Source organism: Podarcis tiliguerta (genome assembly GCF_965153285.1).
Source record: "Podarcis tiliguerta genome assembly, chromosome: 13".
In the NCBI taxonomy this organism is placed as follows: Eukaryota; Metazoa; Chordata; class Lepidosauria; order Squamata; family Lacertidae; genus Podarcis; species Podarcis tiliguerta.
In genome coordinates, this window is record NC_139546.1 from 33586484 (window position 1) to 33601025 (window position 14542).

At 46.1% G+C, this 14542-nt stretch overlaps 1 protein-coding gene and 1 long non-coding RNA gene across 3 annotated transcripts in view; one reads left to right on the forward strand and one right to left on the reverse strand.

The window, feature by feature from the left end:
- Positions 1 to 10779, reverse strand: LOC310663556. The gene is made up of 5 exons (XR_014504528.1): positions 9545 to 10779; positions 6787 to 6935; positions 2761 to 2923; positions 1705 to 1796; positions 1 to 206 (listed from the first exon to the last, which is right to left on the reverse strand). It is a non-coding gene; the product is annotated as an uncharacterized lncRNA (long non-coding RNA).
- The window catches only part of LOC310663535 (protein kinase C and casein kinase II substrate protein 3-like), a 25558-nt gene continuing 14503 nt past the window's right edge, over positions 3488 to 14542 (forward strand). Inside the window, exons 1-2 of one of the 2 annotated variants that reach the window (XM_083411472.1) lie at positions 3488 to 3865; positions 14016 to 14083. In XM_083411472.1, the coding sequence (XP_083267598.1) occupies positions 3826 to 3865; positions 14016 to 14083 (108 nt within the window). In that variant the 5' untranslated portion in view covers positions 3488 to 3825. Of the gene's footprint in view, positions 3866 to 4982; positions 5172 to 14015; positions 14084 to 14542 lie in introns of those variants that run through there. The other variant, XM_083411473.1, reaches the window with a different exon arrangement.

A 14542-nucleotide genomic window follows, 5' to 3' on the forward strand; every position in this document is an offset into this window, starting at 1 on the left:
GTGAGACTCAAATCAAGACCCAAGTTGAAATCTCCATCCGCAGTACCAGAATTGGGTCCTCCCTTGCCCTTTTGTCTCAGGTTTTGCTCCCTCTCCTTCCTCCTGAATGTAACATTATTTCCTGACTGCATCTTTGACGTCTTCTTAATCTTCTACAATGGAAGTGAAGATGGTTCCTGGTTTCTTTCAGTTCCATATTTGCAATTCTGGAAGATGTAGGCAAGGTTATTGTAAATGGGTGGGAACTGAACATCTATGCACCCCAAAATAAGTCGTCTTGGGCACAACCCGGATCATACATCCATGCTAAGGGGAGAGGGATGTATGATTTGGATCAGCTGTATGACAAGACAAGCAACAACAGAAAGAGCTTTTATTTACACCATTCAATTTGCAAATAGAAATTCTCTTTATTATCTATGGAACCACCCTGGGGCGAGATGGGAATTACAGTACTGGAAAGATGATATATAACTGTATTAGTTTAAACTACAGTAACAACAGTGATATATGGAATTTGATGGCACAATATCTGGAGATGACTATTCACTTAGTTGGCTTGACGCTGAAAACTAAGCTAGTGCAATATGAACATAGTGTCCAGATCACAAGAAGGAATCCCTCCACTGTGTGGGAAGCGGGAGGCCCTAGGCTTCAGCCAACTTAGCCTATATATAAATCCAGCACTGCCTAAGTTCCACTCAGAGTAGATGCAATGAGGTGAGTAAACTTAACTAAAAAAGGTAAAGGACCCCTGACAGTTAAGTCCAGTCGTGAATGATTCTGGGGTTGCGGCACTCATCTTGCTTTACTGGCCAAGGGAGCTGATGTTTGTCCGCAGACAGTTTTACAGGTCATGTGGCCAGCATGACTAAGCTGCTTCTGGCAAAACCAGAGCAGCGCACGGAAACGCTGTTTACCTTCCCACCGAAGCAGTACCTATTTACCTACTTGCACTAGTGTGCTTTCTAACTGCTAGGTTGGCAGGAGCTGGGACCGAGCAACGGGAACTCACCCCGTCGTGGGGATTCCGATCGGCAAGCCCTAAGCTCAGTGGTTTAGACAATAGCACCACCTGCGTCCCTAAACTTAACTAAACCATCTTAATTAGCACCACTGGGTCTACTCTGAGTAGGACTAGTGTTGACTACAACCTAGGGTTGCCATATTTCAAAAAGTGAAATATATTTTCGAGCTATTTCTGAGTACATGGGCTGCCATACATCTGGATTTTCCAGGACAAATTTTTTTTGCTAATTTTCCAGATATGTCCAGACATGTGGCAACTCTACTACAACCAAATGTTACTAGCATTTAGCACTTCTTGTAGGAATTACTGAGGCGTAATGGTGCTGGTTCCTCTTTTGTTCCAGGGAGGAATGTATGAATTTGCACATCTTTAGCAATGTGTTGGAGGAGGCTTCCCATTGCGGCTGCAAACATTTGGCAGGTGGCTTGAGAGAAACTCTCAGTTTCCATATTGAATGCCAACCACAGTACCAAGTAGAACGTGCCCAGCCGCAGACTGCCAGCTCATCATAGAGCCGTGTACGGGAAAATGATACTGCTTTCTTTAAATCTTGCAGGATAACAACCACAACGTGACCCTTCCACCAGATATATCCAGGTTCCAGAACGTCTAGTGCCATGAGGTCTGTATGACCCCATTTTATCTTAGATGGAAGTAAAACAAATGTGTTTTACCTGTCACAACCCTTTGACTCCCTTCTCTCTGCTATATCTGGGTCACTGGAAAACTCATGGCCCTTTTAATGTTGCCCACTTCCTGAGAATTCCTGGTATAGCATCCCAAAAAAGAAAGTTCCAGTCATTTTCTTCATCGTCTTTGAACAAGCCCATCCTCTGGGTGGTTCATGCCCTCAAAATCGCAGCTGAAACCAGATATGGCCCCGAAATAGACAGTTTGTTAATTCCTGCCCTCAGAGGCTGAGCCAAGAGATGGGTGTGGGAGTCGGATGGTGGGGGGGATATTTATAGGATGCGTCTAAGAGAAGAAGCAGAACGAAGGCAAAGTGGCATCCTACTCTTCCCCAGTTTATCTCCGTAAGGACAGAGTGGGGCTACCCCCCTCGCTTCTGTTTGTTTCGTTGTAGTGACCTCCAACAGCCGGAGTGGGTTCTTGTGACAGTCACACTGTTTTATCTGCAGCAGTCAGTTGACAACAATGCGCAGGGAGGCTAGACTTCTATGAGGCTATCTTGCCAACCCACAGAATACAACAACTTATACAGCATTTGGAATCTCGGGAAGCTAAGCTTTCATTTGTACAAAAACAGTAAGTGCCTAGTCCTTATGACTGTGGAGAAAAAAAAGGGTAAGTTTTTTATATTAATGACAGCCATGGTAAGTTAATGAAACACCCAAAGACATTGGAACTAGCTGCTCCTGTTCCCCTGTTTTTTTATACACTTCTTGCCCTCTGCTCTTAATGTTCGAGATGTATATTTTCCTTCTTCAGTTGCAGTTAGGTAATTTTAGATTCCAGACTTGGCATGATGTTATGCCGTCCCCCTGCCCTTCCCCCCACTTATGTTGGTGATGGGTATTACTTCAAAATGAGGTAAGCCAGGTCTGCTAATCATTCTGCTGAGTGGGCTTCTACCCAAAAGCCCTGAGTGTACCCCGCCCCGCCCCCGAGCAAACATTCTGAAGTCCAACACGCACATGCACACACACACTTCAGGTACTACAACCAGAATTATGTTTGCAAAGAATTTTTTTTTTGCTAATTTTGCTTACTGCCTTAATTTATTCCCGTTGTACCAATCAGTGACTTGGATTGTAGGCAGGGATGGGTGAACATGCCCATTTGGGTTTCTCTCAGTTTCTCATTCTTCCAGTCTTAAATTCAGGTTCTCTACATTTCCACAACTCTCTGTGATTCTTTTCTGGGTGAAAAGTCCTATGGAAAATTCACCAGCATGTTAGTACAAGTTTATCTTAATATACCCATGCTTGTATGCAATTTTCCTCTAATATACACACTTTTGCACAGCAGTTTCCCCTCAGATAATGTGCTTTTGCACATTATTTTCACTAATTTGTGTATTTATATGCATGATTTACCCAGGTATATACATTTTTGTGCAAATGACTGGAGCACTACATTGCAAAATTTGGAGAAGTTCAGATTTTGAAGGATGGTTTGCATTTTGCGAATTCAGCAAACCTAGAAAAATCTCCCTGCCATTCCTAGTTGTAGAATTTGTAGGTTTTTCCTGCCTTACAGTATTTGGGGCCATAGAACTTTTGATTCATTTGCTACCTGAAAATGTAGCATGTACAGCACGAAGATCTTAACTTCTGAGATCCTTTGGCAAAGGTCTGTTGATGAGAAACTTCCCCCACAACCACCACCTTAGTAAAACATTTAGAATCTGCTGCCCATATGTATGCTATGTCGTCCTCCTGGATTAGAAAAGCCACTCTCCCCTTAGGTTTTGGAAAAGACCCAGGGGTGCAGCTGTGGCAGCTGTCGGGGCGTGGAGTGGCCAGGAATGTGCTGGGACAGCACGTAGGAAACAACTTTCTGCCTGCCCGGGACACTACTGTGCGGGGAAGACTGCTCTATGAGCTTACCTAGGGCAGTACCCCCAACGCTGTGGGGCTGTGAGATACGTTTGAGTTAGAAGCGATGGCTTAGCAGCAAAGGGTTAACCCGAACATGTGCCTCAGAAGTTCTCCCCCTCTTCCCCTCTGAAGTTTGACATTCCCCAGCCAGGAATTTTTCCAGGCCTAAATCCATCTTCCACCAGCAACGACCCCCTTTCCAGATCTGGGTTCTTGCGGACTGGAGGCGGCGGCATGAAAGAAAAAGCAGGAGAGAAGGAGAAAGGGGGAAAGGGTGAGTTAATCAAACTGGTGTGTGCGAATGGCAAGTGAGCAGCCGCTGAGGTGGGGTGGATGCAAGAGAAAGAAAGAACTGAGTGCGAAATGGGCAAACGGGGAATTAACTTGATGGAGAGAAGAAAGCGGGAGAAAGGCTGAGGGGAATCTGGAAGGAGTGAATGAGCGTAAAATGATATGTGTGCTATGTGGAGAGAACCGATGCAGGCTGCTAGATAGTGCACTGGGTTCAAATCCATCCTTGTCACCAAGGCACTAGTTCTCAGTGTCCGTTTTTGTCATTGGGAAAAATAGGAATAGTCACAAATTAGCCTCATGGCATTTTTTTGTTAGGGTTAATGAGGTAAAGAAGGCAAGCTTGCTTGGACCTCAAATCTACCATGAGCACAAGCATTTGTCCATGCAGCCATAATATGCTATGGGAAAAAGAATAAATTTGGTTTTGAAAAGTACAGCAGCTGTAACTGATACTTAGGAAGATCCCCTGAGTGTTTGAAAGAAATGAATGGCAAACCTTATGCAGAATTAGGATGAAGAGTTAATAGGCATTATACAATTGTTTATGATTTAAATCATATTTTCACATGGAGCTGGGAGAACGTGGCACACGCTAGTTTATCTGGAGCAATTGTGGACGTGTGTCTCTGCTGGATCATACATACTTTTTTGAGACAAATCCCAGAGGGGTAGCTGTTTGAGCACTGCTGCAGCTGAAACAAAAAAGAGCCTCGTGGCACTTTGAAGACTGACAGATTTATTATTGCGGCATAAGCCGCAATTAAATTGGTTAGTCTGTAAGGCACCACAAGGGTATTTTGTGTGTACTTATTTGGTGGTACAGTCCCACTGAACTCGGCTGCACTTACTTCTGAGTAAGCGCACACAGAACTGAGATGATAATGAAATAAGAAAATACATCTTTGGGCATGGGAGGATGGATAGATCAAAAGGAAGGAAGAAGAATGGAGATTAGGTTAGATATTAGTAGGGAATCAGAGTGTTTGGAGATGGATGAATAAACAGTAAGATGAGGTGGCTGAGACGGAGAGTGTTAGCTAGAGGGAGGTGCTATGAATTAGTGAGTGTGGCAGGCACGGATGGAGAACTAGTAAGCAAGGGAATGTGAGAGAGACAGCAACAGAGGGGAGAGTGGCACAGCTAAGTCCTCCCCTGGCACACTCCCCAGTTTACTCTCCTCTCCCCTCCACCATCCCACTCGCTGCCGAGCTGCCTGGACACCATCTGTTGCTTTGGGACAGAGAGAGTGGACAGGGAGAGAGGCAGGATGGGGGCCCCTCCCCAGGGTAAGTTCCCTTTATTCCCAATAGGAAGCAGGATTGCTCCGTGGGTGTTTGGGGAGGAAAAATGAAGAGGGGAGGGGACATAAAAATTAAGTTGGCGGGTGCCATAGGGTGAGCAGAACTGCAAGGAAAGGCAGCGGGTGTTCTAGAGATTATTCCAAGCGGGAGAGGAATGGCGTTATGGGAATGCCATAGGTGAGGGTCCCATGAGAATTCATATACATCCCTAAGATACGTAGGCAATCAGCTCCCTAGGAATTGTTCCCAGTCTGTCAAAAACAGGCCTGTTTTGCAGGAGAGAACCAACTGGGGTTTTTTGGGGGGGGCAGTAGACCTCGTTTAAAGAGGATATAAAGACTGAATATCTGCAGCTGCAGACCCAATGGGCAGCTGTAGGATGATAGCATTTATTACATTGTATTTATTGAACGTTTTATCTCCAGCCCTTTCTTCCAGGGAGCTCAGGTACATGGTTCTCTCCCCTCCCCATTCCATCCTCACAGCACCCCGTGAGGTAGGTTAGGCCGAGAGATAACACAGCATAGATACTTGTGGCGGATATTGTTCAGGTGGGGTCTGGCGCTTGTGATACTATGAGCTATAGTTCTGGTAGCAGGGTGAGGCTTGTGGATTTCATTAACACACACATACACCTCAGTCCTTTTGCAAAAGTTGACATTTGGGGATATAAATGAGGCCTAGATAATTTGTTGGATCCATTTGTGGAGGGAGGTCCTGGTGGGGCCAAGAGTGAGGGTGCAACGAGAGATAATCTCTGGGGTCTCAAGGACCATGTAAGGTACAAAAAAAAAAAAAAGAACTAAAAAGGTGTTTGGGACTTCTTTGCACAAAATGTGTAGTTTTCAAGAAGACAGCTATAAAATGTTTGTGGTGGTTTGGAGAAACTCAAATCTGTGGAGTGTTGGTCATTGTTTAATAGCTCTATGCAGTTTGGCTTAGTGGGGGCTTGTTTGTTTGTTTGTTTGTTTGTTTACTTACTTACTGTTTATTAAATCTGTATACTGTCCTTTATCCAAAGATCACAGGGCGGTTCACAACACAGAGATTATAGCATTGGAGGAGGTGGATGCTTGTTTTTTTGGGGGTGGAGGGCGGGGACAGTGGCTGTGGAGAACGTTTGAGATGTAGCAGGTGCCTGGAAGGCAGCTATTTGGAAAGCTGTTAATTTTTTTGGCAGGGGGTTTGCAAGGGGAACAACTGAACATTAGTTATGTGACTCAGGCCCATCAAAACCAATGGAACGAGTTAGCCGTGACTAACTTGAGCTGGACTGGAGCAGGCACATGAAAAGCATCCTGGACCGTTCGGTCGTTCCTGTTGGGATGCCAGCTATCCCCCAATTTGATCATTCAGGCGTTCGGAACAATCTGAGGAAAAATGGGTGGGCGGACACTGATTTAGGAAACCTGGCCTGTACTGATATGGCGGCCCCTGCAGACTGCCCGCCCACCCCAACCCTCCTGTGGGGAAGGAACGAGACAGCCACAATCTGGCAGTTTTGCCCATTTTTCGTCTTTCTTTCCCATTCTTCTCTTTCTTGGATGGAAACACAAGCCAGCGAAGCCAGCGGAGGAGGGCCTGTTTCCTTACAACATACCCCAAGCCGTCCTCCTCAGGCCCACTCCCGCCAACTCCAGCTGGGCCTTCCTCCTATCCTCCTCTATATTTTTCCTGGGCTTTCTTTCGGCATGTGGAAAAACCAGCTGGAGCCAAGATGAAATGAAATCGCAGAGCTGGATCCCAGTGCTGGGAGGGGAAGAAAAGTTTAGTGTATTAGAGGCCATGGGGAAGGGAGGACGGAGGAAGTGTATCCCCCCCCCACTTGCCCTCCCACCAGCTCGATAAGGGGGCCTGAGGTAGGAATAGGTTCAGCAAGACAAAACTCTGAAGAGAAAGGATTCTTCAGAGCTGTTGTGCTTAAAATGGAGAATATCCAGTAGTGTCTAGTACTTACAAATATGCCAATTCCACCCTGCACCTTGAACAGCTGCATTGCAGCATGGTAGCAGTTCAACAGATGCAGACTTTCTTGGCATGGAAATGCATTGATGGGGGAAGATTGCACCTGCTGACAACACTCAATCGTTTAGGGTGGTAAAAACAGAAAGGATGTCTCTGAAATGGATGAATGGGAAATTCAGTGGCATGTGCAGTTCAGTATAAGTAAGTGTAAAGTGATGTGCACTGGGCTGGGGGCTGGGAATCCACCTATACACTTCTGGGATCAGAGTTGGAAGTCATGGATCAGGACAAGTTTCTTAGGGTCATAGAGAATAATTCGATGAAAAAATGTTGGGTGCTTCCAGATTGTCACTGTTTTTTTCGGCAGGAGTTAGTCCCATACTGACAAATTCAGGTTGTGTAACAACAACAACAACTTGGTTGGGGACCTCGTGCAACAAACCTGCTTCCCAAAAACATTTGACTTTTTGCAATATGGAAAGTGATGAGAACATTTATTGAGAATTGGGGGGACAACAGTTGCTTGACACCAGCTCCCTCCAAACCAATCAGAAGGAATGTTCAATAAATAGCCAAAGTTAGGATGAATGTCCAGTAAACAAATAATCTGGAAACAGCTTGTACCAAGGTGCAGTAGGCAGCTGCGAAAAAGGCATCTTCCATGCTGGGGAATAATTAAAAAGGGATTGAATACTGCCTATATCGTAATGCCTCTATACAAGTCTATAGAACAGCCACACTTTAAATACTGGGTGCTTCCACAACAACCTGTTTGTTGAGAATTCACTCAGATTTGTTTTCAGGGAAGCTAGACAATGTTGTGTCGAAGCAAGCGTCATGCCACCCTTTGTGTGGGGCCAGGGAAGCATGTTTGTTGCACAAGGCTTCCCACCAGTCAACTATAATTACGCAATCTGAATTTGCCAGTATGTGATTGAAATCCCACTTGAAAATTGCAGCAGTCCGTAAGTGCCCACTGCATACAGTTCCGATTGCTGCCCATTGAAAAGGATATTGAGCAATTTAGAAAGCGTCACACAGAGACCAGCAAAACTCCCCTGTGAGGAGGGGTGACAACGTTTTCTCTCCTTTAGTTTACAAAATAGGCAAGTAAAGAGGAGCATGGTAGACATTACTGAGTTATAAAATTGCGTATAAGTTTTTTTTTTTTTGGTAATACTATAACGCAGGATCATCCAATGGCTGAATGGTGGGAGATTCGGGAGAGACAAAATGAAGGATTTCTTCACACTCAATGCAAAGCTGGATGGAGGGATTTGTTATTACAAGATTTGGTGATGACCACCTTTGGCTTTAAAGCAATTAGAGAAGCTCATGGAGGATAAGACTATTAATGGCTACTAGACATAATGGCCATAAGAACATTAGAGCCTGTGGGATCAGGCAACTGGCCCATCTAGTCCAGTATCCTGTTCTCACAGTGGCCACCCAGATGCCTGTGGAAAAACATCAAACAGGACCCAACCACAAGAGCCCTCTCCCCTCCTCCTGTGGTTTCCAGCAAATGAGATTCAGAAGCATTACTGTCTATGACTGTGGAGGCAGAGCATGTGCCTCTGAATATACAGTGCGTCTCTGAATGAATGCCTGTTGCTGGAGAACAACAACAGGAGAGTGCTGCTGCACTCCTGGCCTGCTTGTGGGAGTGAGATCTGCCCATGGTCCAATCCAGCAGGGCTCTTAAGCCCTTACGCACAGTGCAGGGGACTGGGAAGCAGGAAACAAGAGGTTCAGCTGCACTTGGACTGAGGGGGAAGGGGGCAGTCTATGATAGCCTCTCTCCACTTTTGCATTGGGGGCAAAAGAGCCTTCTGGTTGAAACCAATGCTGCAGTTGCCACAGAGCAGTTCTTTAAATCACTCAGCTACAGCAGCACAGGAATCAGACACGTCAACCTCAGGATCATAGATACTAGGAGGGCTGCAAGAGGAGCTTTAGCTGGGTGGAGCAACTCACACTTTACAAGCACTGGGTCCCCAGTTTGACCCCAAGGTACAACTGAACAAGTCAAGAAGAGCATAGCACAGATCTATGGCTTGGTTCTTGAATGGGCCTACCAGCTCTTTTGGCCCACCCCTTCTCCCAACAACTCATGTGAACAAGCCACCCACCAACCCACCCTGCTACTGTTAGCTCAACCCTGCTGGGGAGCATCTGAGTTGGACTCCTCATCTTTCCCTCATCACTGGGCCTCCCTTGCTGTTGACTGATGGCCTCATACACCTATCCCACTTGTGCACCCTGAGAGGCCTGCCCCACCGTGGCCAAGGAACCCAAGTGAGCCAAGAGTGGAGGGCCAGAAGTATAGCAAGTTCCCTGTCCAGCTCCTCAGAGCCCCAGAGAGGTCGGCTGATGTCACATGTGACAGGTACCTGCCTGGTTTCTAGGCAGGGCGATGCTTGCCCTGGGCTTAAGTTCCCATGTGTCTTTTAGAGATGGGCTGTTTCAGCAAAGTACTCGTTTTCTTCTTCTTCAAAGCAGCTAAAGGCGGCAGTGGAGGACACGAAAAAATTAGCAGAACATTGCTCCAGATCTGCCCTCTGGTATTGTGTGACACACCTAGTTGTGTCTAGTGTCAAAAAATGAGATGGCGCCTTGGGTCAGAGAGCAGGTTTCAGTACTCCCATCTGTCTCCTAGAAAATCTCAGCAACTCCTAAGTTTTGACAGGTCTTGCACCCCTGATTAGTATTTGTGATAAGCCTCAATATTAAAAGCCAATGTTTGTGATTGGAGGGCAGGCAAGATCACTTTCAAACTTTTGGGGGGAGGGTGCAGTTCTCTAAACATAGCACCTCATGGATTTGCTCATCTGAGGCCACCTCTCCCTTACAAATCTATGCCTCAAACAATGTGGCGCCCGGGCTGCCTTCCTCTGCAATCTGCCATTTATTCTCCTGCCTGCGGTCCCAGCTAACTGCAAACACATGTCCGTCCGTTCCCCCCTCAACCATCTGCAGCCTCTCCATCCTACACCCCCCTCCTTTGAAATTGCTTTTCCATTCGCAGTTAAAGACAAAAGTGCCGTCAGCGAATCAGTCCTCCCCCCCCCCCCTTCTTCTTCAAGGGATGCATTCCAAAATCCCTTGGCAGGCTATTTGGGAACTGTGTGTGTGTGTGTAGAGGGAGGGACACACAACAGGCAGCCAAGCAAAGCCACACACACAAAACCCAACAGTGTCCTTTGGGAACAATAGGGAAATGGGAATTGTAGCAGCAAGGTTAGCTGCTACTCCTCAGCTACCATTTTCTCTCATTTTACAGAGAGAAAATGAAGGCCCTTGGTTTTCCCTTTAAATTGTCCGAAAGGGTGCAGTTAGGGGCTTTTTGTGCTGAGCTCCCCTCACACTCAACTCATAGATCTGCTGCCCCTTTCCACTTTATTGCTTACCGGGCAGCTGTGCATGCAGCAAAGCACAAGGCCCTTGGTCACCCACCAGCGAATCTGCCCTTCTACATTAGCATGTGCAAATGTGATGCAAATTTGAGTCAGGCGCCTGTGCACACTGCCACCATGTTCAAACAGCTCAAAAGAGCCCAAAGGAGCTTTCTGTGCAAACAGCTTCGTCCCCTCTACCAATAAGTCAAGAAGGTCTGTTTCCTCTCCCCCCCCCCACTCCACAATAAGGTAAAGGAACCCCTGACCACTAGGTCCAGTCGTGACCAACTCTGGGGTTGCGGTGCTCATCTCGCTTTATTGGCCAAGGGAGCCGGCATACAGCTTCCGGGTCATGTGGCCAGCATGACTAAGCCGCTTCTGACAAACCAGAGCAGCGCACGGAAACGCTGTTTACCTTCCCGCCAGAGCGGTACCTACCAGTATTTATCTACTTGCACTGGTGTGCTTTCAAACTGCTAGGTTGGCAGGAGCAGGGACCGAGCAACAGGAGCTCACCCCGTCATGGAGATTCGAACCGCCGACCTTCTGATCGGCAAGTCCTAGGCTCTGTGGTTTAACCCACAGTGCCACCCGCTCCACAATAGATGGCACTTAAAAGACTTGGCACAGGCAAGTTACACAAATTTGCATCAGATTTGAACATGCTCTATATGTATAAGTGTACATTTATGTATGTATAAGTGCAGATTTGCCCATTAAGGCTGCATACACAGTAACCCATCTGAAGCAAGAAAACGTCTTTAAAAAACAACACTATATTGAATCATGCATGCTTATCCTCAACATGCTGCTTTCGGTCTAGATTGATTCTAGAACTTGTTGTCTACAAGGGTGAGTCTGCTTGCTTGACCCACATTTGAAATTCCTTTTCTTGATTAGGTTACCCATGCCTTTTCCTCCCTGTACATGCCCCAGGCGAATGGCGAAGGATGTGGTAGATGCAGTCTCTGTATAATTCCACCCACAACATCATTGGGTCTCATTGCCAGGACCACTTACATCTGTTTTCATATGCATTGCAGGGCAATGCAGAATCAAGCTGCAGTGAGTGTTTGTTTTCAGAATGAAGCCGGTTCCTTTTCAGGGCTACTTTTCAGGACCAAAACAAAAAACCCCTCAATAGATCTTGACTGTGCATTTACAGTGTAGAAAAGAACAGGTACTTGTTTCCCACTGATTCTAAAGTAAAATATTGTGATTCTTGAATAACATATTGTGTGTGCACAACCGAAAGATGGAGGTCAGCCGGCAGTCCTGTGCTTTGCTGTAGGCTCATCTGCCCTGTGAGCAACAAAGTGGGAAGAGGGCAGTGTGCTGGCCGTGACTTAAGTTCACTGCATTGTTAATTTCCTATTTGATACATTCTAATTCAGCAACTCAACACTGCTCAGAAAGGCAGAAACTGGAGGTGCTCTGCTATGACTATACACAAATACTGGGATCAGGATGCTAATATATTTAATGGGCAAATTCTTGCAGAGGGATGATGCTGAAAAGGGGTTACAAAAGACTGAGGAGTCGTTTTTAGTTGTGGCCATGTATATGATTTTCATTGCTTGGATTAGAACTAGTTTGGTTTTGGAAGAAACCGAATCCCCCGTGCTTATTTAAGCCAAGGCTGTAGCCACCCTTCCCCGCTAGGTGGGGCTGCCACATTTCTTGGAAGGGGCCTCAAAGACATGAATGGAAAATCAATCAGTAATTCCTTCCTAAGCAACGTGAACTTCTACAATCCCCGTGCCAAGCTGTAGAGTCTGCCTGCTTCTTAACATTGTCAAATTCTTAGCATCAGCTAAACTGCAAGAAAGAAGAAGGGGGAGGGTAATGTTTACGTCCCAAAGCCTTTATGATGAACGCTGTGCTTTCCTTAATAGTAATTTCCTTAAGGGATCCCATATCCCCTGCAATGAGCACAGTCATAATAGCTAAAGGGAATCTCCACCCCCCCCCCCATGGCAAAAGCTTGGAAATGATGGTTGTGATCTTCTGGAATAACACATCCTGAGTCAGGACAGGGAATCATAGGTGGGCAGGTCATGTGGGTGGAATTTGGACGATTGCCACTGGCAGGGTGGAGGTGGTGGCACCATCTGCTGCTGATTTAATTGTGTTTTTTAACACATCACATGAAGCTGCCGTATACTGAGTCAGGCCACTGGCTGCCCAGGATCACAGATAGTGGCCTTTTCCTGCCACCTGTTCTTTTTACCTGGAGACTGAACCTGGGACCTGCTGCACGCGGCGCTTATGCTATGCTCTTCTATTACAGATACTAATACTGCACAGCTTGAAGCAATAGGGTGAATAAAAACTGACTTCTCTTGGAATAAAAATTGTCCAGACCCATAAATATGATTCACAGAACCCTCTTCAAGTGAGGTACTGCACCCCACTGGCCACACCCTGGCTACAAGTCCTAAGGTGTATCATTGCCCAAGGTAAAGAGTGGGGAACCTGTGGCCCCAGCAGATGTTTCTGGGACTACAACTCCCATCATCCCTGATCATTGTCCATGTTGGCTGGAGTTGATGGAAGTTGGGAGTCCAAAAACATTGTGGGGTCACAGATTAACCACACCTGTCCTTGGCAAAAATGGATGTAGCTGTCCACCTCAGGGAGAGGATTATGTTCCATTTGCAATAGTTTTCCTTATTGCTGGTCCTTCCACCTTGCTTTATACCTGAATGAAGCGAAGGAAGCAGGGTGCAGTTTAGAAATTCCCAAGTAAATGTGCCTAGCCTCAGGGCAGCAGGGGCAAACTCAATTTTATTCCTGTAGTTATGATGCTGCTGTGATTTAAAATGTGAAACCGCACATGCACAGAGTAAAAAAAACCAAGGTGGGCAAACTGCTTCTTGCCCCCGCGTATACCTAAGCAGTTATAAAGCATGGGATGGTGGTGTTAATTGAGTGCTTTGCAAATGAAGTAATGCAGATGGCTGTCTAAAGCAGGGTATTAAGTCCAGGGTCTAATATTTCCCAGCTGCCTCAGTGCTTCAGTCCTCAGAATCGCCAGTGGAAAGGATCATATTTCAGTCAGTGGGATCCATAGTCTAAGGATCTCCCCCCAACTATGGTTGCATATGCACCACACATTTAAAGCACACCCACCTCAAGAATCCTGGGAACTGTAGTTTACCCCTCACAGTGCTACAGTTCTCAGCACCCTTAACCAACTACAGTTCCCAGGATTCTTGGGGGAATGCGCTTTAAATGTATGGTATGTACAGTATGTACACAGCCTATGTCTTAGCTGCAGCCTGTTCCATAAAATTGCCTGACGGATACCGAGAACTGAGCATGTCCCACCCTGATTGCCGTTCTTGGTCACACTCAAATGTGACAAAGAGACAGAAGCCAGGAAGTGGGGTTTCATCCATATGATGTTATTTATTTGATGCTTTTGGCTGTGCACCTTGACCTGTGAGACCTTTTTCCTCTACAGGTGACACCATGTCTGTGATATACAGTGAGGTGGCTGCTGATGAGCCTACAACTAGCAGCTTCTGGATGGTGAGTGGATGAAAACGGGGCAGGGTCACATAGTTGGGAGAGGCAGAGGAAGGAGATCTCATGGGCATGATGGAGGCAGATTTCTCAAAGAGGATCATTTGGACTAAGTCAACAGAGTCAAGATTGTATAGGTGTTCATTCATTGGTTTCATTTATATATACTTGCCTGGCCCAAGGGTTTTCTGTTACCTGAAACCAGCTCTACCTTAGACTGGGTGGGCCACTGTCTCTATTCCTAGTCTAGTGGTCTAGAGCAGAATTAAGGCTCACTTATTTTTAAGGACAAGAGATAAGGTTTGGTTAGCTAAATTAGGAAAGTGAGAAGCTGCCTTATACAGTGCCAAGCCTTTGGTCCATCTGGGGATTATTGGGTTGTCTTTGTTTTTATGTTAGCATGTACAGTATTTTTTGTTTTTTATATTGTAATTTTATGTTGCGAACCACCCTGAGATCTACTAT